Source organism: Schistocerca gregaria, chromosome 7 (assembly GCF_023897955.1).
Source record: "Schistocerca gregaria isolate iqSchGreg1 chromosome 7, iqSchGreg1.2, whole genome shotgun sequence".
Classification (NCBI taxonomy): Eukaryota; Metazoa; Arthropoda; class Insecta; order Orthoptera; family Acrididae; genus Schistocerca; species Schistocerca gregaria.
The window spans coordinates 119,150,770-119,173,121 of record NC_064926.1 but is presented as its reverse complement, the minus strand read 5'-3'; the positions used below and the strand labels follow the sequence as shown (position 1 = coordinate 119,173,121).

Genomic DNA, 22,352 nt, shown 5'->3' with positions numbered 1-22,352 from the left:
TCCTCCTCTGAATGTGGCAATAAGTAATGAGAATATTTTTAGTAATTAGGCAATGTTAACACAATAAATTAATTATATGAACATTTATAAGGTTGTAGCCTTCTATTTGACAATATGTACCTATTGCTTTGTTCAAGATGTTGTCAACACCATGAGAATTTTTGTTTTAAAGAAGTAAATTATGTTTTTAATTTCTTTGGCAGAGCATGGAGTAACTGTTTTTCCTTATATGTGTGTGGCATTGCTTCTTGCATATATCCTGTGCTGAATTTGATGAACTCATCCCTTCTATCCATATAACATTACTTATCTATTGTAGTGGAAAGTTCATGGAGGAATATAAATAATTTAATGAGTAGATGTAGCAACACACAATAGTGGAGGCACTGAATGGTCAATGTACAAATACACAAGAATGAGAACTTTACTAGCTTTTGCACAAATTCTTCTTTAGAGGTAGAGAGTACACACACACTCACATACCTACACAGTTACACTGACCTGACAGGCTACATTGTATTGCCGCTGCAGCTTAACTGGGGTGAGAGATTATGTCAGGTGGAGGAGAAGGTGTGGGTGTAGGTTGAGTGGACTTAGGGTCAAGAGTCAGAGGAGTAGATTGGCATAGGTCTGAAGTTAGCAAATCTCGAGGATAAGAGGATTTTGTGATAAAAGACAACTCCCATCTATGGAATTGTGCCTGACCACAGTTTCGTGGTTGCCATTCTTTTAGGTGGACAGCTGGTTAGTGGTCATTCCCACTTGTAATGCTGTGGAGAATTATTTGATAATTATCACTTTTAAGTCCATCTCGTTGCAAATGAATGAAATGAATTTTTCATGCCATAGGCATTTCACATTTTTTATTTGAAATGCATCATATATATGTTCTCATGTTCATAATGTTTCATTGCGCATTGAGGTCATAAACAATTCTGGCACTTTCTTAATTTCTATGATGTAACAATAGCATAAATTTCTACTTACAAATTTCATAGCTCTAAAAGTGTTCTTGTTTTAGAGCTTTTCTGTACACTGTCATTCAGTATTTCATTTATGCAGCACTAATAATCTGATCACTAATTTATTCCATGTTATGCTTTGAGTGTTATTGTTAACTGTCAAATGTGTGTGTGTGTGTGTGTGTGTGTGTGTGTGTGTGTGTGAATATGTTTTTTGTTTTTGTTTTTTTGTTTTTTTTTTACATCATTTCTTTAATAGCTTTAGCAGGGACTCTTTGTGTTCATATCCATCTAGTTGTTTATCATGTATTTATTCTCTGCAATGACTTTCTGGTTGTGGTAACATCTGCATTGAGATAAAGCATTTGTTGTGGTTAATTATGCTGATGATTTTCATGTCTTGTTCTAACTTGGTAGAATGATGGTTATGGTGTATCTGAGAACAAGACATGAAAATCATCAGCATAAAAGATGCAGGGAAGCTACTACATCCAGAAAGCAGTTGCAGAGAACAAACAGGTGATTAATGATTGAACACATATTGGCATAAATTATCTGTTGTTATCCCACAGAAAATCCTGCCCCATATCTACAATATTTTCATTTTATTACATGAAAATTCAAAATGTCATTGTCTGATGTTGAAAAAGCTGTTAGTAAGAATAGTACCTGAGATTGGTCTGGTTTCTCGTATTGATTACGTCTATTTTGTCACATTCTGATAGATAAAATTTCGGTCGTATGCTCCAGTTTCTGAAGCATGAAATCGAAATGTAGTAGCAGTATGAAATTTTTATATAAATTTGAAATCGTCATATTCTTCCATATGATTTGTGTGATGTCCCCATTCTTTCTCGTTTCTCAATCTCACAATCTTGTCATCACTAATTCTATAACAGTTCCTGCCACTGTCAAAACTTATTCTCCAGTTAACTTCACTAACCCTGCTGGAATCACCAGTTTAGTTATCCCACTTTTATTATCCGGTTAGGCATTCGTATGTGTTTGTACAACACATTTTCCATGCTATTCTTATAATAGACTCAAGTAGCTGCTAACCGAGGACTGTAAAACTGTTGTTTAGTAGTGTAGCAATCTGGCAAGAATTTTCTGTCAAAATTTCATTTTCTTGGATACAATGAGAAGATAATATGTAATCTTTCTTACCTATTATTCCTGTTAGTTGTTTATTTACACTCTGGTAGTCTGACTGTATTGATTTTGATAACAATTATAACAACACTTCTTATGCTTTAGACAACCCGAAGTGATGTGAAGTTGGATTGCAAAATTCACACCTCTCTCCCATAGGTTGACTGACTTGGCATGTACAATCGATCTTCTTCTCTTGATTTCCGGCTACGTCAATCTCCAAAAACATCTTCTCCGAAGAATACTGCTGGTTAACAGGAATTTATGAGACTCACACTCTACTTTTGAAATAATTTAGTACTCTCTGAACTGTTTTAGTTCAGTCTTGATTTATTTCAACTTCCATATATAGCATATTCACCATTTCCCACATCAGTATTGGAATGTTTAGAAGTCAACCAATTCGTCTCACGTTAGACTCGATAAAACACATCTGAAACAAAGTTGGTTTAACAACCACATGATTTATGAATCTGTCTTGCCTCTAGCGAGTCCAAAACGTGAAGTACTTAAAAGTATATAATCAGTTGTTCATTTTTCTTTAACAATAATCACAGTCACTAAAACATCAAAGAATACTACGTAATTACTTCTTGTTCTTTCATCATGGCTTCTGTGGCGCTAGTGGCAAACACTTGTCAGCATCGTTCGACTGCCACGCTTACTGTCTTCTCATAACAAACTTCCAACCTGCACACAGAAACAGGTGGTGCAGTAGACATGTTTCCACTCTGCCACTTATATATAAAATATTGTCTGTTCGAGATTGTAGAAGGACGAGTGGTTCTAAAATTTAAGCGGAAATTCCCTCACCTCAGCTTGAACATTTTATACATAATCATCATGTACATTAATATCCCACATAATAATAATTCACATTTTAACCAGTATACATTCTATTTCTTTTAATAATTGATAACAGCCGTTTATTCAATACTTAGCTCTTCTTTTTTCTTTCTACTTTGATAGTAACAACTTGTGCATTTCACCTAATGGTGGAGTCAGTTCTTTTATATCTAGTAATCGTGTGGACAAGATTTCTGATTTCTAATTGTAAACTCCAGGTCTCATAGACATTTGATTATTTCATCCTTTATTTTAATTCTTTGTACTATTTTTTCACAGTAGTTTGTAGTCTGGAGGAACTCTGAGCAAATGGAAGTGTTCTTTCCGACACTCATAACACGTAATAATGCTAGCGGTATATAGAATTCAAACTTACCAGAGTAATTCCTATAAAATATGTGACTTCTGTCATGATACTGTCGTCTTCCCCTAGGATCAGTACCTATACCTTACATGTTGGTTGACCATATGAGTGCACTTCCTCCTCCCATTCTAGTAGATACGCCCCATCATAAAACATCCCTATTCATCAGTCCATGGGTCGTCCTATCTCTATGTAGGTACCCCTGCCCTGTATCCTCAGCAAATGCTGGTTATCCCCCCCCCCCCCCCTATCTTTTGTAAGTAGGCCTCATTGTTCATTGCCCTAGCATACATCTTTATGTATACTATAATTAAATATTTCCTGGGTTTTCCACAGGGACATGTGGCACATTGTTGGGAATTGATGTTGCATCAGACGGAATTACAGAATATTGCACAGATTGAGTGGACAGCCAAATATCTCTTTGGCACAGGCAGGAAGAATTATGAGGATGATGTTTCTCATTTCTGGGCTCAATGATAAAGAGGTCAAAACTGTAGTGAAGGTTCATTTACTTCAGTCTATGATGATGTTCAGTAAAGAGGGGAAGGGGAATGTGAAGGGGGAGGGGGGTTCTCCTTTGCAGTAGATTTTTGGGGTTGGTTGGAGGATGAAGAGTGTGTGTTGTGGATATGGCATGGAAAATCTCTGTGTGCACTAGCTTTGCGGTTCAGTTCTGGGTAAAGCAAGTGGTAGACTTCAGTTTATTGGCAGAATACTGGGGCAATCGACAAAAGATATTGCTTACAAATTAGTCATGCAACCCATCCTAGAATATTACACAAGAGTGTGGAATCCATACCAAATAACACTAACAGGGGATATTGAAAATATACAGAGAAGTGCACCAAGTGAGGTGGCACATGGTGTGCACACTGGACTCGCATTTGGGAGTATGATGGTTCAAACCCGCATCTGACCATCCTGATTTAGGTTTTCTGTGATTTCTCTAAATTGTTTCAGGCAAATGATGGGATGGTTCCTTTGAAAGGGCACAGTCGACTTATTTCCCCATTCTTCCCTAATCCGATGGGATCGATGACCTCGCTGTTTAGTCACTTTCCTCAAATCAGCCAACCAGCCAGAGAAGGGCAGCCCAAATGGTAACAGGTTTGTTTTATCTGTGGGAGAGTGTCAAAGAGATGCTAAAGGAACGGAACTGGCAGACTCTTGAAGACAGACGTAAGCTATCCTGAGAAAGAGTGTTAACAAAGTTTCAAGAACCAGCTTTAAAATATTAGTGTAAGAATGTACTACAAACCCCTACATATCGCTCATGTAGGGATAATGAGGGTAAGACTAGAATAATTACTGTATGCACAGAGTCATTCAGACAATCACTCTTCCTGCGCTCCATCCATGAATGGAAGATTTAGGAACCGTAATAACTGGTACAGTGGGATGTACCCTCTGCCATGCACCTCACAGTGGTTTTCAGATTATAGATCCAGATGTAGATGTATGACTTCAAGAACAGCAAGCAAATCGAGAAAAAGTAATAGTTATGGAATTTTAAAAGAGATCACTTGCATGATAGCACAGGAAGCAGCATTCCATGCAGTTTTACATAGGTGAGCAGTGAGTATATGTTGTTAGTGTATGGTGTTACATCTAAGATGTAATGGCATGTAGAAGTGAGCAAAGTTGTACCCAACAAGGGCTAGGGGAGGGCAGCTGCCATTACCATCACTACCATAGTGAGGCAGAGGATTCTTTGCATACCAAATTTGCGAAACTTACAAAGGTATTACGTATATCAACAAAAATAATTAGAGTTTGAAAATATAATATGAATGGCTAAGATTTTACTTCTATGAAGGTTTGAAAATATAATATGGATGAACAGGTAATCTACTCACTGAATGACATCATGACAAAATATGTTAAAGATGTTGAAGCGTGCATGGTTTCAGAGGCAGCGACTCTTTCTGGCAGAAGGGATAAAGGAAAAGGACTGATGGGACAAGTTATGGAAAAATTGACAAGAATCCGCGTCAGGGGAGACTTACTGAATGGGATGAAAAGTCCGATTTTTGGTGGCTTGGTCTCAGCATTTCTTTTCAATAAGTATCACTTTGCTTTTTACTCCCTTCTGTTTTTCTGTATTTTTATTCTATGAGCTCTGTATTTTTCCCTGACCTCTCATCTGTCTAGCTTGTATGATGCACATAGTTTTCCGCTCTTATTGACTCCTTCCTTTCACAATGTTTTTCCTGTAATCTGTGATTTTGCTTATTTCCCTATCTTCAAGTTCTCAGGTTTCCAAATCGTGTCTGGTGCAGGCACCAACAATCAGTCTTTCCTTCTCATCTCGTCCAGTAAGCCTCCCCTGGTGGGTGATGCCTCAGTGTTCGAGGGAAACATATTCTCGAAGACGTTGAATATAAATGAACAAGTGTGAATAGTATAATGAAGCAAGAGCTTTGGATGGAGTGAAGGAATTGGAAGAGACACATTCATAGCTACACCTTGTTTGCTGTCTCATTAAACAACTCTTATTATTACTATTACTATTACTATTATTATTATTATTTCATCACGGGCCAGTTAAGGGCCATTTGTAAGTTGTTAAGCAGGCTTTGCACTTTCTCCAATATTCCTTAATCTGTTCATTTTTTTCTATTTCTTTTCTGCCATCCATTATATTCTTTGCCTTCTTGTAACTGTTTTGTCTTCTCACTACTTAGTATTGTTTTTATGTTTTGTCCTGCCTTTGATTTCTTGCCTATTTTTGTAAATTTCTTTTAGATCTTCATGCATTTTCATAAGGCAGTTAAGTTTACCTTTCCAGTTTTTCAAAATAGTATACATTTTTTTTCTGTATGTTTTATATACTTCTGTTAAGTCTTAAATGTTTCTACTGTTACATTTGCTGGTATCTTGTTCACAGTGTTTCTTTCTGTTTGCCTTATTCCATAATTTTCTTATAATTTTGCAGATTTATGCAGAGTAGTACTCTTATGATTACTAATGACAATTTTTTTTAAATCTCAGTTTCACACTTATAGTTGTTTGTTTTGTTGCTCGATTAACTGCACTTTTTTTTAATCTGATTGCATATTGTTTTATAATCCTATTTATGGCACACTTTTGTCTTTGAAAGATTTCGTGCTTGTGAGTAGCTCCTAAATATACATGAAAAATAACATATAACAGTTTCAGAAACCACATAACATAAAAAGTCAGCACTGTTGGTGCAGACTACCCTCGTACCTACTAATGGTCATATTTTATGATGTTGATGTTAGAAATGTAATTATGATGGACTGATTTACTTTAATTTGCAGGTTCTGATGATCAAGTTGGTGTCTGGAGTACTAAGGATTATGAACTGATAAGCATACTTACTGTACCATACCGTGTCTCATGCCTGAAGATAGATATTGGTGACATTTTGGCATGTGGTCACAGCTCGGGACACATTACGACGTGGTCACTAAACTACAGAGATCACGAATGCAGACCAGCTTCGAGGCTCAAATACCGTGGTCATACTGGTGTGGTAATTAGTGTCAGCTTAAGTGCAGAAATTGACTTGTTGGTTAGTGGTGCTACAGATTATACTGCCAAATTATGGTGTATTAGCACCGGGCAGTTAGTGAGAACAATAGTGGAACAAAGTCGCTGGATTATTCAGGTCACACTTTTGCCAGTATACAAAGGATCGAATCCAAAAACTTTATCTAAAGACAAAAATTCCTTGCTTATAAAAACAAGAGACCAAATTAAAATATTTTCATGGTGTGCATATTTTGATTGTTGCCCTTATGGTGATGTGAATTCGTTAGAAGATGGTGTTGTGCAATATCCCTTGAATGCTGTCCACAATTTCCAAACCCCAGGATGTTTTGTTCAAGGAGGAAATGTTGTGTATATAAATCAAACATTGGCACGAAGTGATGAACCTGGAAATGCTGAAATTGTGTTTGAAAATTTAGAGAAGCAGCAATGCACCAAGAGAATACGTTCCTTTTACAAAGTTCGGAAGCTTTTAGCAGTTGGTGACAGGTTTGCTGTTTTGCTGCTACCACACTGTGACAATTTCATGTCCAATCTCCTTATAGTGGAAATAAGTACAGGTGAAGTAGTGGGAGGAACTATTGTGCCACATTCCAGGTAAATTACACTACAGTATGTTTGTTTATAATTTTAAGAAAACTACTAATTATCACTGTTGAGTTTATCATTCACACCTTCATTTATGTACAATGCATGTGTTACATTGAAATGACTTGATAGTTCACGTAATTAATGCATAATTTATTCTTCATAGAATTTAAAGTGTGACTGGATAACAGAATATTGTCTTCTATGATTATGTACCATCTGTGTTCATAATCAACAAGACAGAGTTGTCAGAAATCTTGATAGTGAGACTGGGGCGCTGTGTAAAGGAAGAGGAGTGGGGTGAAGAGTATGGCAGGCAGTAGCTGGCGAAGTGTTGACATGAAGGACTGATGTAACAGAAGCAAATCAGCATCAGCAAGCTAGGTGAAGGGGAGAGAGCAAAACTATTTGAAACAGAGTTACTCGTTTCCTCTCCTAGCAAGCTGCTGTTTTTATCCATCACTTCATGCTAAGCAGTTTAACTGTTTTCAGATAACTCTTATCAGCTGTCTAACACCGAAAAAGTTAAAATATGACAATGTTTGGATCAGTGTGCCTGAAAGTGGGTAGAGGTAGTATGAAACAATGTATAATGACAATGTGGGTCAGGATAGATTGCTACTCACCACATAGACAAGGCATTGAGTGTAATGCAGGCACATTTAAAAGTGCATAATGAATGGCTTGTGTCTGTGCATGTGCAGATGGATATGTGTGTGCGTGCGAGTGTACACCTGTCCTTTTTTTCCCCCTAAGGGAAGTCTTTCCGCTCCTGGGATTGGAATGACTCCTTACCCTCTCCCTTAAAACCCACATCCTTTCGTCTTTCCCTCTTTTCTGAAGAAGCAACCGTCGGTTGCGAAAGCTAGAAATTCTGTGTGTGTGTTTGTTTGTTTTATTTATTGCGCCTATCTACCGGCGCTTTCCCGCTTGGTAAGTCTTGGAATCTTTGTTTTTAATGCATAATGAATAAGCTACACATGTTCATAAAAATCTATATTTGCATCTACATCCATACTCTGCAAACCACTGTGAAGTGAATGGCAGAGGGTACATCCCATTGTACCTGTAATTATGGTTTCTTCCCTTTTCATTCATGTATGGAGCACAGCAGTAATGATTTTTTGAATGCTCTGTGCATGCTGTAATTATTCTAATCTTGTCCTCTTGATCCCTATGTGAGTTATATGTAAGGGATTGTAGCATGTTCCTAGAGCCATCATTTAAAACCGGTTCCTGGAACTTTGTTAGTAGACTTTCTTAGGACTGTTTACATCTATTTTCAGGATTCTGCTAGTTCAATTTCTTCAGCATCACTGTAACATTCTCCCATCAGTCAAACAAACCTGCTACCATTCATGCTGCTTTTCTCTGTATATGTTAAATATCATTTGTTATTCATATTTGGTACAAGTACCACACACTTGAGCAGTACTCTAGAATGGGTTGCATGAGTGATATGTAACCAATCACTTTTGTAGATTGCACTTCCTCAGTATTCTACCAATAAACCAGTCTGCCACTTGGTTTACCCACAGCTGAGCCTATGTGATTGTTCCACCTCATCTCTCTGCAAAAGTATTTGTATGATTTGTATAAATTGGCAGATCCAACTATAACTCATTTGTTTTTCTGAACATATAAAGCAAGTTGCCAGTCTTTGCATGACTTTGAAATTTTATCAATCTCTGACAGAATATTTATGTAGCATCTTTTGGACAGTACTTCATTATAGATAAATGCATCATCTGCAAGAACTCTGAGGTTACTATAAATATTGTCTCCAAGGTCATTAATATATAACATGAACAGTAAGGGTCCCAACACACTTCCCTGGGGCACACTTTAAGTTACTTCTACATCTGATGAAGAGTCTCCATCCAAGGTAGCATGTTATGTCCTCCCTTCTAAAAGTTCCAATATAATTGAAAAAATGGTTGCTACTCACCATATAATGGAGATGCTGAGTTTCAGAAAGTCGCAACAAAAAATAGATCGTCATGCAGATAACTTTCAACCAACAAGGCCTTTGTCAAAATTAGGCAACATACATACATGCCCACACTCACACAAATGCAACTCACACACGCATGGCCACAGTTTCTGGCAGCTGGAGCCAGACTGGTCTGGCTCCAGCACCCAGAGACTGTGGTCAGGCCTTGTTGGCCAAAAGCTAATTGTGTGACAGTCTTTTTGTTGTGCCTTTCTGTGACTCAATGGCTCCTCTGTGCAGCTCTGGTGAGTAGCAACTATCCTTTTCATTACATTGTTACATTCCATGCTGGATTATCCATTGTTTGACTCTATCAAAATTTCCTTAATCCAGTAACAAATTTCGTTTGATACCCCATATAATCAAACTTTTGACAATAAGTGTAGGTGTGGTACTGAAACAAATGCTTTGTGGAAATCAAGAAATACTGCATCTACCAGACTGCCTTGATCCAAAACTTTCAGTACTTCATGTGAGGAGAGTGCAAGTTGGGATTCATGTGATTGATGTTTTTGGAATCCATGCCGGTTGGCAGGGAGGAAGTCATTCTGTTCAGGATACCTCATTATGCTTTAACTTGGAATATCTTCTAAGATTCTACAACAAATCAGTGTCAAAGTTGTTGAATCATAGTTTTGTGGAACAGTTCTATTACCCCTCTTGTAGACGGGTGTTACCTGTGCTCCATTCCAACTGTTGTGCATGGTTTTCTGTTTGATGTATGTATGATAGATTTCAATTAGAAAAGGGGCTAAGACAACTGCATATTCAATTTAGAATCTGATAGAGAGTCCATCGGACCCTCGAGCTTTGCTCAGTTTTAATGATTTCATCTGTTCTCAACACCTTTGACATTAATACTGATTTCACACAGTGTTTTCACTGGTGTGAGGATTAAATGGCAGCAATTTTCCTGGGGTTTCTTTTGCAAAGGAACATTTGAAAACAGAGTTAAGCATTTCAGCCTTTGCCTTGCTACCCACAATTTCAGTTCCCATCTTATTCGCTTGGGACTGAGCACTAACTTTGGTGCCACTAACAGCCTTTACATACAACCCGTATTCTTTTGGTTTTGTGAAAGATCACTTGACAGTATTCTGCTACAATTGTCACTGAAGGCTTCATGTATTGCCCTCTTCACAGCCAAATGTGTTTCATTCAGCATCTCTCTATCAATAGTCCTGTGCTTTGTTTACACTTATTATGCAGTAGTCTCTATTTCTTAAGATGTTTCTTTACGGTAACTGTATACCATGGAGGGTCCCTTCCATTGTGAACTGTTCTACTGCAGACATTCTATCCAGTAAATGGCCAACTATTCTTTTAAACTTGAGCCTTAGTTCCTGCCCTGTGGTGAAAGTTTCAAGTTCTTCATTGAGATATGACATATATATCATATAGTGGAGATGTTGCGTCACAGGCAGGCACAGCAAAAAGATGCTGAAGAAGTAAATTTTCAGCCAAAGGGCATCTTCTGAATAAGACACCATCCACACACAGATGGCATAGGCTGTGAAGCAGTCATTGAAATGAAAACTTTGTGTTGGGAAGCGTTCTCTGTGGCTGGGTGGTCCAGCTATTTCATTGCCACAGTTTGTCAGTGGCCTTGCATGCAGACAGGCAGCTTGTTGGTTGTCATGCCCATGTAGAATGCAGCATTGTGGTTGCAGCTTAGCTTGTAGATCACATGACTGGTTCTACAGGAAGCTCTGCCATTGATGGATTAGCTGACACTTGTGACCAGACTGGAGTAGGTGCTGGTGAGTGGATGTATGAGACAAGTCGTGCATGAAGATCCATTACGGGGATACGAATCATGAGCAAGGGATTGGAAGCAGAGGTTGAGTAGGGATGGATAAGGGTATTGTGTAGGTTTATTGGGTGGCAGAATACAACTGTGGATGGGGTGGGAAGGATACTGAATATCATTTCTCATTTCAGGGCACAACGAGAGGTAGTCAAAAGCCTGATGGAGAATGTGATTCATTTGTTTCAATCCCGTGTGGTACTGAGTCACAGGGGGACCTACTACTCTCCGCAAACCTATCTTCTACTTGTTTTCTTAGAAAGTCCGTAAAGTAAACCACCCAGGATGCCTCTTTGTGACTGTTTATTGTTTCACCACTTAAAGAATCTCTGCTCTTGCAGACCAACACTTTCAGCACATTATCCACAATCTACCTTTCTACATAAAAGACACCAACCATTTCCTCCTCTGACTTTCCACGTTCCCTGTTCCTTTACAAGATGGTGCCCTGCTTGTCACTATTGATGCTACCTCCTTTTACACTAACATCCCAAATACCCATGGCCTTGGAGCTATTGAACGATTCCTTTCCAAATGCCCAATGGATTTCATCCCTACAATCTCCTTTCTGGTCACCATGAACAACTATAATGTCACCCACAATTGCTTCTCCGTTGAAGCATCACCTTCAAATAAACCTGGGGTGTGCCAGTGGGCACCAGCATGGCACCATCCTATGCCAACCTGTTCCTTGGGCATCTAGACGAATTCTTGCTAACCAACCAGAATCTCAAACCCCTCACCTGGTTGAGATTCGTTGTGACATCTTTGTGATCTTGATCAAGGTTGAGGACACCTTGTCCACACCCCTTCTACCACATTCGCTTCAATTATATAATGGCAACCCAACAAGCGGCCTTCCTCGATGTTGATCTCCACCTCAAAATGGCCATATCTGTCCATAGAAAACCTACTAACTGCCCGCAATACCACCACTTCTACAGCTGCCACCCATTTCATACCAAGAAATCCCTTCAATACAGCCTAGCCACCCGTGGATGTTGCATGTGTAATGGTGAGCAGTCCCTCTCCAAATATACCAGAGCGTCACTGAGGCCTTCACAGACTGTAATTATCCTCCCAATCCTATGCAGAAATTCAATAAAAACAATACCAGTCGCCGTTATATAGGTTTAGTTCTAAGCAACCAGTTTCGACATTACACTACGTCATCTACAGACCAAAACTGCTCCAATCCAGTAACCTTCGTGTTACAAATATAGCAACTACCAATCACCAATCATTTGGCATTAGTCAGGGCGATTTCCAGCTGGTTATGAACATCAACCAACTCATTCTGTTTCCAGTAACAGCATTCACAATGTGGTTGCATTTTGGCCGGTGCAATGTGTTACCGGACAATGAACAAATTACTTTAAACTAAGCCTGCTGATTATCTTTTATATCTCCGGAGCTAAAAAAAAAAAAAATGCTAATTCCCCATAAGAATTGAAGCATATGCACAGAACAAGATTTCTGTTAAAGCAGCAGAAAAACCTCTGCTAAAAATTACTTATTTCCTAAAGCTTTTTGAGGTTAGTTGCAGTTATTAGCAATCTTTAAAATACAGTTAATTTACGATAAACGTGGATAACACAGTGTGATAGAGTATCTGCTACTGTAACTAAATCACAAATGCCAATTTACTACAAATTAGATTTTGCACAGGGAAACGGTAACCTCCGAAAATCATAAAAAATGCACATTTAGTGTTGCATTGATATACAATGAAATTTGGGGTCATCTATTCTTTGGCAGTAACTGTGAATCACAAATGCTGATCTGCTATGGAATATTCTCATGTAATTGTATAATGAAATTAGAGAATGATTGTTTGAATGAGGATTGGCCTATTGTTCTCAAAAAATTTAAAAAGGGAGTGAATAAGTTTAAGCCTGCAATTGACAATAACAATCTCACAGAAGGAAAAATTCCAAAATCAACTTTTACATACAAATAAACATGCAAATTGCATGGATTTTTTATTTAGCTGTTTCTGTGCCAATTTCTACAGTGGCACACTGAAGAAAAACACTGCAACTTGAGTTTATTTCAGTCAAACTCTAGAAAAACTTGCAGCACCAACAAACCACATCTTCTCCCTGTTGCAGCTAAATAAAGCATTACATCACTAAAAGAGAGAAAGAAAAATGATTTAGTGGAAAAGAAGACAGCAGACAGAGACCACATGGAAAAGATGGGCAAACAAGAAGTAAAAGACAAAAATAAAAAGATATTGGCAGTTCAGTAGAATGATTACATATATAAAACTGCAAACTGGTTTATTTATTTGGTATGCAAACTGAAGCTAGGGAAAGATGTGGATGAGTGAGCAGTAAGGGAAATTTGGGGAAGAATTCGGATAACGAGTTCATTAATGCTAGATGAAATATGACATTGTTATTAATGTAATATGAAACTAAAAAAAACTATGTCATATTTTTTGACATAGCAAAAAATTACGTGAGAAATGTTAAAATCCTGACCGTCTGGATTTGTTATTACCTCCTTAAGAATGGGAAAAAAGTCATAAATGCTGAAGGGAGAAGGGGATAGTAGGCACAGGTCACCCATAATTCGTGACCAAAATAAACAGGAATTGTTGAAACCGAGAAATCTTTTATTGTGTTTCCACAAAGTTGACAATAAAATGTTAAATATACATAATTTCTTTTTATAAAGATAGGGTATTTGTGACGACAAAAAAATTAAAGTATTTGCAACAGTAAAGAACTTTTAAACCTAAAGAACTGATAAATGAAAATAGACATCAAAATTCTGCACACACTTTGTGTGAAAATGACAGTGGCTGTAATATATAAAAATAGAAATTATAGTACAGTGCAATTAGTCCAAAAAAATGGCCTAAGCTCAACATCCAAAGAAAAAGTTACCCTCCAACTCCAAATTGTTGTACACAGTCCACATATTGCTCGGTAAAAAATAACACCATTTTAAGCATCAGGTTTTTGGGGGGGGGGGGGGGAGAAGTTTGTAAATTAGTAGTTTTTATCAGTTTTTCTTAAATATTTCGAAAACTATGCGGTTTAGCATGAAAAGTGCCATATACAAAAATAATCTACATTAAATTGTGGACAAAAATGATCCTGTGCATGATCTTACTAAACTGAACTCTTCCAGAGTTACGGAGAGCGTAAAAATAGAAATTTTTCATATTTTTTTAGATTTTTTGGAAAAATGAAATTATACAGAAATAACTAAAGAATTTTATTAAAAAATAATATTGTGCCGTTGTATTGTAGCCCAAGAGAGGATAAGAGGCACCACAGAGGAAAATACTGGGAATGAGAATTAGTTTAGTACAAGTGCAGCTGTCAGTACAAAGCCATGTGTATGGGACCAGTTGACCACCTGCACCTTGCACCTGCCACCCACCCCTCCCCCTCACACACTCTCTCATCTACTGTCTTTACCCTCAGTTATATTGGGAGACCCATTGAATGCATTTGTGAGTGTTATTCCTAATAAAGTTCTGCTGACGTCTTTTTTATTGTTTGCCTCTAGAATACTGTGCGAACTATGCGATAATCACTTGAAAATGTGAGAATTATGGTGGAGTGTGTGTTGAAACCTTGTAAGAACACGGGTGATGAACCATTTACTCTGACTAGAAAGGCACTGGTCAAAATAATTCAGTTCAGTGAAACTCATAAAGATGGTATTAAAGACAAGTTCCTGCAGAATGACTCCCTTCAAGTATATAGTAAGTGTCAACAGGTGTGTTTATTACATCTAAAGCCACCTCAACAAGAAAAGGAACTTCCACCAAAGATATCCCGTGAATCATTTGGATTTTAATTCTTATGTTTTGTTTGTGGTTGCAACTCTGTAGTACCTCTAAATGCAAGAACGCAGCTCAAGAAAATTTGAGTTTAATACAGAAACTGAATGGAAGCAAATAACAGGCATGACGAGGGGGGGGGGGGGAAGGGGGGGAGATAAGGTCAGTGTGAAGTATGAGGCTTTCTCAGGTCATAGACCTCATCAGTTCTGATGGGTGATGCCACTGACATTGTTACTGGACATTTCAGAAGCCAGGTTGGGTGCCTGAAAAAGGAGCAGTAACAACCAAAGGTGGGTCAAGTGCTGATGCCAAAAGAGGAGATGCTTTTGAAAAGCTGTGGGATTATTTGGAGGAAAATGATGAATGGCAGTACGCTTTTGAAGAATTACAAAATATTTTCTGTCAATTGAGTCCTGAAGTCAAGCCATATACTGGTATACATTTGAAAAGGAAACTAATCCTGCACTATGGAAATAGCTTCAATTTTACGCTTTTACCAGGGAAAAGAAGTGTGATACGTCTTTCTGGAGCAGCTACTAATATTTTATCAGACGCAACTGGCATAGAAATCGGAACTCTGATAATGAAGTTTCAGGAGGAACTGAGAGTGATCAAAATTGCAGCAGCTATTATTTGACATGAGATCAAGTCCAAAAAGCTATGACTATTCTCAGTTTCCAATAATAGAAGAAATTTGTAAAGCAGGAGCTGAACACGTACCTGAAGTGCTCAACGTCATGATAACTGCAATCATACAGCCCATTTCTGAAAGAAAATCACCTATGAAAATTCAAAGGATGAAATAAATTACTGAAAGAAAAAAAACTTCAGTATGTCACAGTATAATAAATGCTGCACATCCAAGATCATTTTTGTCCCCTGTCTAACTTGGAAAGTGTGTTTCACGACACATAAAATTTGGTTCAAAGGCCTTGATCAATATCCTGTGCAATTTGGGTGCTCGTGTACCTTACAAGGAAGTTTTAAAATATGAGAGTTCCATCACTTCCCAAGAGAACACAAGAAATGAGAATAGACACATGCAATTTGTTTTTGATAATGCAGACTACAATGTCCACGCTGTGGATTGCCATTACACATTTCATGTCATGGGTGGAATTGCTTGCATAACACCTAAAACCGCTCGTCAGGTAGTGGATAATGTACCTCAAAAGAATTTTACTGCACATGCTCTTTCAAAACGAGGCCTGTTGCTTACAGAGCCCCAAGTAGATATGGATATTCCAAAATAGTTGCTACAAAAATGGCTTCCCTGAATATAAAACCACTGTCATATGAACATGGCCAAATGCTTAATTTATTTTGGTTGAGTGGTACCTGGTTGGAAGGCACAGAAGACTCTATAGTTGGTTGGAGTGGCTGCATGGAAATGCTGTATGCGATGAGAGAGTTCCAGACTTCTGCTGTAGTCCTTCTTCCATTTGTCAACTTGGCTCCTTCAAATCCATCAACAATTTATATGGCTCTTCTTCAAGCTGCCACAAAAGGGACCAGCCTTTCTACACTAAAGCTCGTGAAATAGTAGCAGCAATACCTGGTGACAGCCTGTTGAAGTCATTCTTCATTCGACTAGGAGGCTTTCATTTGTTAATGTCCTTTTTGTCAGCAATTGAATTCATCATGGCAAGAAGTGGCTTGGAGAAGTTGTACAGCAGTGTCTATGCTAAAAACAGTGTTCAACAAATAATGAATGGAAAAGCTTACTTCAGGATCGTTTGTGCCCTCTTCCTAGTCAAAGAGGTACTCATTACAGTATTTTTGAAACCTAGTGAGGCATTAGCGTGGATAAAGATTAGCTGAAATTTTATTCAACTTTCAAGCATGGTAATGCATCTTCTGAAGAGATTATGCAGTTAGCTGCAGTGAAGAGCTTTGTAGAAATTTTGGAAAAGCAACTTCAATGTTCGGAAGAATCAGGACAAACACAAAAACTGTGGATTCACTTCATAGAAATAATTGACCTTGTTCAAATGTTTATTAGAGCTGAGAGGAATGGGGACTTTCTCCTTCACGTTCAGTGTGTCCATCAAATGATCTCCCATTTTGTTTGGGTCCAGTCAGTTAAACTACTCTAAATCTGCACGTTAACCTACAAGACTCGCTGGTACTTCTCAACTCAATGAGCCCAGAAAACAATTTGTTCTTTACTTGTTATTTCACTATCCAATGTTCTGAAAAGTTTTGGTCTGGAGCGACATGACCATTGAACAGGGTTTTACGAGACCCTTGAGTAGCAATGGTGGATTGACCAGAGGCAGAGGAGGAACAATGACAACCATTGCAATTTGGATCAATGCCTGCTTGTTCTTGGGTGTGTGTAGCAATGGAAGAACTTGCAGGTGTGTGCAATATCTCTTCAGAGCAGCATGTAGAGCTACGAGAGGCAAAGCAGAAAAGAAATTGCAAGGACTTGCAAAGTTTTATTTCTTGGCTTGAGGAACACAATCTGTTTTCTAAAACACCTGAACTCTCTTCCTTATCAACAGGGGTTTGTAGCAGATGAAAATGTGAACTGTGATAAAGCATTTGAAGTTGAAACACTAGCCTTGAAAGAAATTAAGAACAAAACATTCAATAAGATGCACTTGAAAAGAAAGTTAGCTGTCATGTCTGTAGCCTCTATAACCAAGTCTATGACAATTAACAACACTATATGTATGAACCCTAACACTCTCTTACATTGGATGGTGTGCACAGTCAGGAGTGATGAGAGACTTGAAGAAATATTTGAATTTGAATTATGTGCTTATCCTCCATCTTTCCTCAATGAATCTGGCGTGATGAGGAAGGGAAGCAAATCTGCAGTCATGACAATTAACAACAACATTGTGCGTGTGAACACTAATGCTCTCTTACATTAGATAATGCACACAGTAAGGAATGACGAGAGACTTGAAGAAATATTTCAGTTTGAATTATGTGCTTTTCCTCAATCCTTCTTTGATGAATCTGGCTTGATGAAGAAGGAAAGCAAATCTTCAGTGGTGACTGTTTTGGTGCCAGATTCAAGTGAATCATCAATCACCCCAGATTCAGAGAAAGTGTCCTACATCATTGATGTGTCCTACCTTCATCGTGTTGTCTGGCAACACCCAGCTACCTTCAGAGAGATTTGCGAGCAGTACACAGATTACCGAATTACTCATTATGGGCCAACATCTGTTGTTTTTGATGGATACAAGCAAGGAAACACAAAAGAAACACTTATACAGATCCTGTTCTACCACTAACATTGAAGTGAAAGTAGAAGACTCAGTCCATTTCAATATCAATGAAAGTGGATTTCATCCTAATGCTGAGAACTTCACAGTTGGGTCAAGCATTGGGTGACGCTGACTTATAGATAGTTTTAAGAGCAACTGATGAAGCTAAGAAAGGAGTTGAAGCTTGTGTAATTGGTGATGACACAGACTTACTAGTATTGTTGACTGCCCACACATCATCAGAGAACAAATTGAAAATCGTGGTACCAAAGAAAGACAATCAGCAGGAAGAAGTGTACACTGTTTGTGACGTTCAGCGTGGCATTGGCGATATGAAAGGTGTACTCTTAGCAATATACATGTTCACAGGATGTGAAACTGTATCAGCTATCTACAAGAAGGGGAAAATTACACTGTATAGGAAAGTCAAGCCAACAATGCTCTTTTTACAAAACTTCTAGTCTTCAACTACCCCAAAGCTGACCTGAGTACAGTGGCTGATGCTGAAAAGCATTTCCTTCTTGCAATGTTTGGAGCCAAGAACCCTGAAGATCCAGATTGTTTTCGCTAACAATGTTACTTGCAGGCTATTACAAAGCAGCCTATACATTCATTGTTCAAGTTGGCTGCACTTCACCCCCCCCCCCCCTCCCCCCACTCACTTATTCACTTCCAGGCAGCATTCATTTAGAACCTACCACCAGGTGCAGCAGTGGCTGAATGAGAAGAAGAATCTGCTCTAGTGTAGTTGGAAGAAGCTTGGTAAACACCTGAGACCAATTGCAACAGTACGTCCTGCAGTTCCCCATGAATTACTTTCCCACATACTGTACACTTACAAAGATGAATGCATCCATAACTGTGAGTGCGGAAAGAGTGGTCTAAACTGCACAAGCATATGTTGTAATTACTGAGACCTAGGATATGATATCAGGGACACAAACATCATATATGAAGATCTAGGTAAGGTGGATGCTATGTTTGAAGAGGGCTGTATATTGATGAATACTGTGCATTAATTTAAAGTCATGTTTAACATTCTACAATTTTAGTCAATTTTACTATTGAACTCAGTTTATGAACATCAAAAATTTTAATAAAATATGGTTGCAATAGGCAGCCAGATATGACTATTTTCTAAAGAAAAAGATCCAGAAGTTGCAGTTTTAAAATATTGTGATTGAAAATGATATAATTATATCATAATTATTATTTAGATAATATTTTTATAATTTAAAATCATTTATGTTGGAAGGATATTCATTCTTAATGCGGCATTGTCCAGAGAAAGATTAGAGTGGGTTTCTCGGTACCAAAGGTTTATATGGCATAGGCCTGTGGAAGCCTCTTTTCCCTTAAAAATTAGCACCCCTTGAAATGAAATGAAATGAAATGTCGTGTGACAAGGGCCTCCCGTCAGGTAGACCGCTCGCCTGGTGCAAGTCTTTCGATTTGACGCCACTTCGGCGACTTGCGCATTGATGAGGATGAAATGATGATGATTAGGACAGCACAACACCCAGTCCCTGAGCGGAGAAAATCTCCCACCCAGCTGGGAATCGAACCCGGGCCCTTAGGATTGACAGTCTGTCGCGCTGACCACTCAGCTACTGGGGGCGGACAGCACCCCTTGAGAAGGTGGTGAGTTGTTGTTCCTTCAATGGCTTATGACTAACATATCACCGGCCACTAAAATCACAATTTGCTTTTACAAAACACAATCCTGTACAAAAAATTATTTTCCTTAGTGATTCTGCAATGAACCATTTTCATTCCCAATTCAATGTAGATTATTTTTGTATGTGGCACTTCTCACACTAAACCACATAGTTTTCGAAATATTTAAGAAAAGCTGATAAAAATTTACCAACTTCTCCTCCCCTTCCTCCCAAACCCAATATTAAATTGGTGTAACTTGTTACCAAACAATATGTAGACTGTATAGTACAATTTGGAGCTGGAGGGTAACTTTTACTTTGGATGTTGAGGTTTGGTCTAATTGCACCATACTATAGTATATGGTAAAATACATTCACATAGTATGATACATGTAAATACAAATTCTTTGTTTGGTCTGTGAATGTTATAGTGAAACAGCTTTCTGGATATAGGATAATTAGAATATTATGTTCACAACAAGATTAAAAACTAAAACGAATTTATATTCTTTATTAACCACCATGTACATGCTATATTTAGGACATATTTTCATAACATTTAAATCATATGGGATGGAGGATGAGTTCATACAGCTAATACAAGTTTGGATTAAGATATTTATTGAAAGAATAAAAATGTATGTTGCATTTACATTTCTTTTATTTTTGTCCTCATGGTCTGATCAGTAGTGGTAGCTTTTTGAAGTGTTTGCTGTACATATCTCTCAAAACATCTTCAATTTTACTCAGTCTTTGGCTCACCAGATGAATGTTTGCCATGCTTCATGTCTCATGGTTGAGGATTTCTCCATTTGTTGCAAACGGATAAAGCTTTTATGTTGACAAAAGCAATTGTTTCTAGGAGATAAACATAGGGGAAAGACAATACAAGTATATTAATTTCTTTGAAAATAGGTTATGTGGCTTATTTCTCTAGCATTCTCTTTATTATTTTTATTATTCTTTGCATAAGGGAATTTTTTCTGTGAGTATCCCTCCAGTAGGGGATGGCATATAGTATTGTTGAGTGTACAAGTCCATGATTGAAGTTTTTAATGTTTATATCACATGATTGGCTGAGGATTCTGAATACATAGCAGAGACTGCCCAACTTTTAAAAGTGTTTCTCTTTGTGCTGGTCCCACTGAAGTGAATTGTCAATTCTCACAGTTAAAAACTTTGTGTCTGCTGATTGTTGTATTTATTTTCCATCAATTTGGGCTACATGGTTTGTAGATGGGTAGAAAAGCATGTGAGCTGTCTTGTTTGCGTTTAGTAACAATTTATTGTTGTGGAATTAGAAAAGGAGACTTTAAATTGTATAATAAATCCTGTACTTCAATTGCAAGGCTTGTCAGATTGCAAGAGCAAATTTGTGACATTTGCAAATAAGATGGGACAGGTATTTGGGAGATTTCATGTAAGGTCATTGATAAAGATTAGAAAGATGAGAGGGCTCAATACTGAGCCTTGTGGCACCCTGCAGCTTAACAGATTTTTGTCAGAATATTCTTTTATTGTTTTTATAATTTTGTACTTGTAATTTCTTCTGTTTGCTTTCATTTTGTGAGGTAAGATTTAAACCACTGATTTGCTGTACCTCTGATGCCTTAGGATTGCAGCTTCTGAAGCAACTGGGGTAGGTTAACGAGATCAGAAGCTTTGTGTAGAACAATGAAAAGTTCAGAGGAAAATTGCATTTGATTTAAGTATTTAAGAATTGGGTCAGTGAAAGTGAAAAATGTGTAATTAACAAACTTTTTTTTTAAAATTCAAACTTGTGTTTGATTAGTGTTTTGTTTTATCAAGAAATGCTGTTATTTGATTGTATATGAGATTCTCTGTTATCTTAGATATAGCTTGGAGTGTGGAAATAGGATGATGATTGTTTCCATCATTGATGTCCCCCTTCTTGAAGACTCAAATTCCCTTTGAGGTCTCTAGTACTTCTGGGAGACATCGTCTCCTTTTTGAGCTATTTATCATATTACATAGGGCTATGACATTTTCTACAGAAATATTCTTTAATAACTAATCTGGGATACAATTAACTCCACAGAACTGTGATGTGATTTTGTGGGTCTTGTGGTTTTTAATACGTTATGTTCACTTATGAAGGTCAGGAAAATTCACTTACGGAGTCTGGAAAATTTACATGCCTGATTTTGGAAAGCACGATTCTTCCAAGCTATAGTGATTACAAACACTAGATTATCAGCAGTCTTTAAAAAATGCAGGTTTGCTCATCTGTTTTTCATCTTAAAGTTTTGTTTTATGTAGCTGAAGGTATTCAAGTGAGTCCTGTTGATCTTTGGTTCCTGCAGTACTGATGGCAACTTCCTATAGCAGTTTACTCATATTTTCTGTGTTTATGGTAACTGTTGGTTTGAGATCTTCTTTGCATTTATTATGATTTTGTTGAGGGTTTTTTAAA

General features: G+C 37.7%; 1 protein-coding gene across 5 annotated transcripts in view; it reads left to right on the top strand.

Annotated features, from left to right (window-relative positions):
- Positions 1-22,352, top strand: part of LOC126282208 (F-box/WD repeat-containing protein 2-like) — a 119,547-nt gene that overhangs the window by 73,108 nt on the left and 24,087 nt on the right. For all 5 annotated transcript variants that reach the window (XR_007551350.1, XM_049981754.1, XM_049981757.1 and 2 more), the window contains one exon: positions 6,612-7,440. Coding sequence is in view for 4 of the 5 variants with exons in the window: in XM_049981754.1 (XP_049837711.1) it covers positions 6,612-7,440 (829 nt within the window). In the remaining variant the exon portion in view is untranslated. The remainder of the gene's footprint in view (positions 1-6,611; positions 7,441-22,352) is intronic.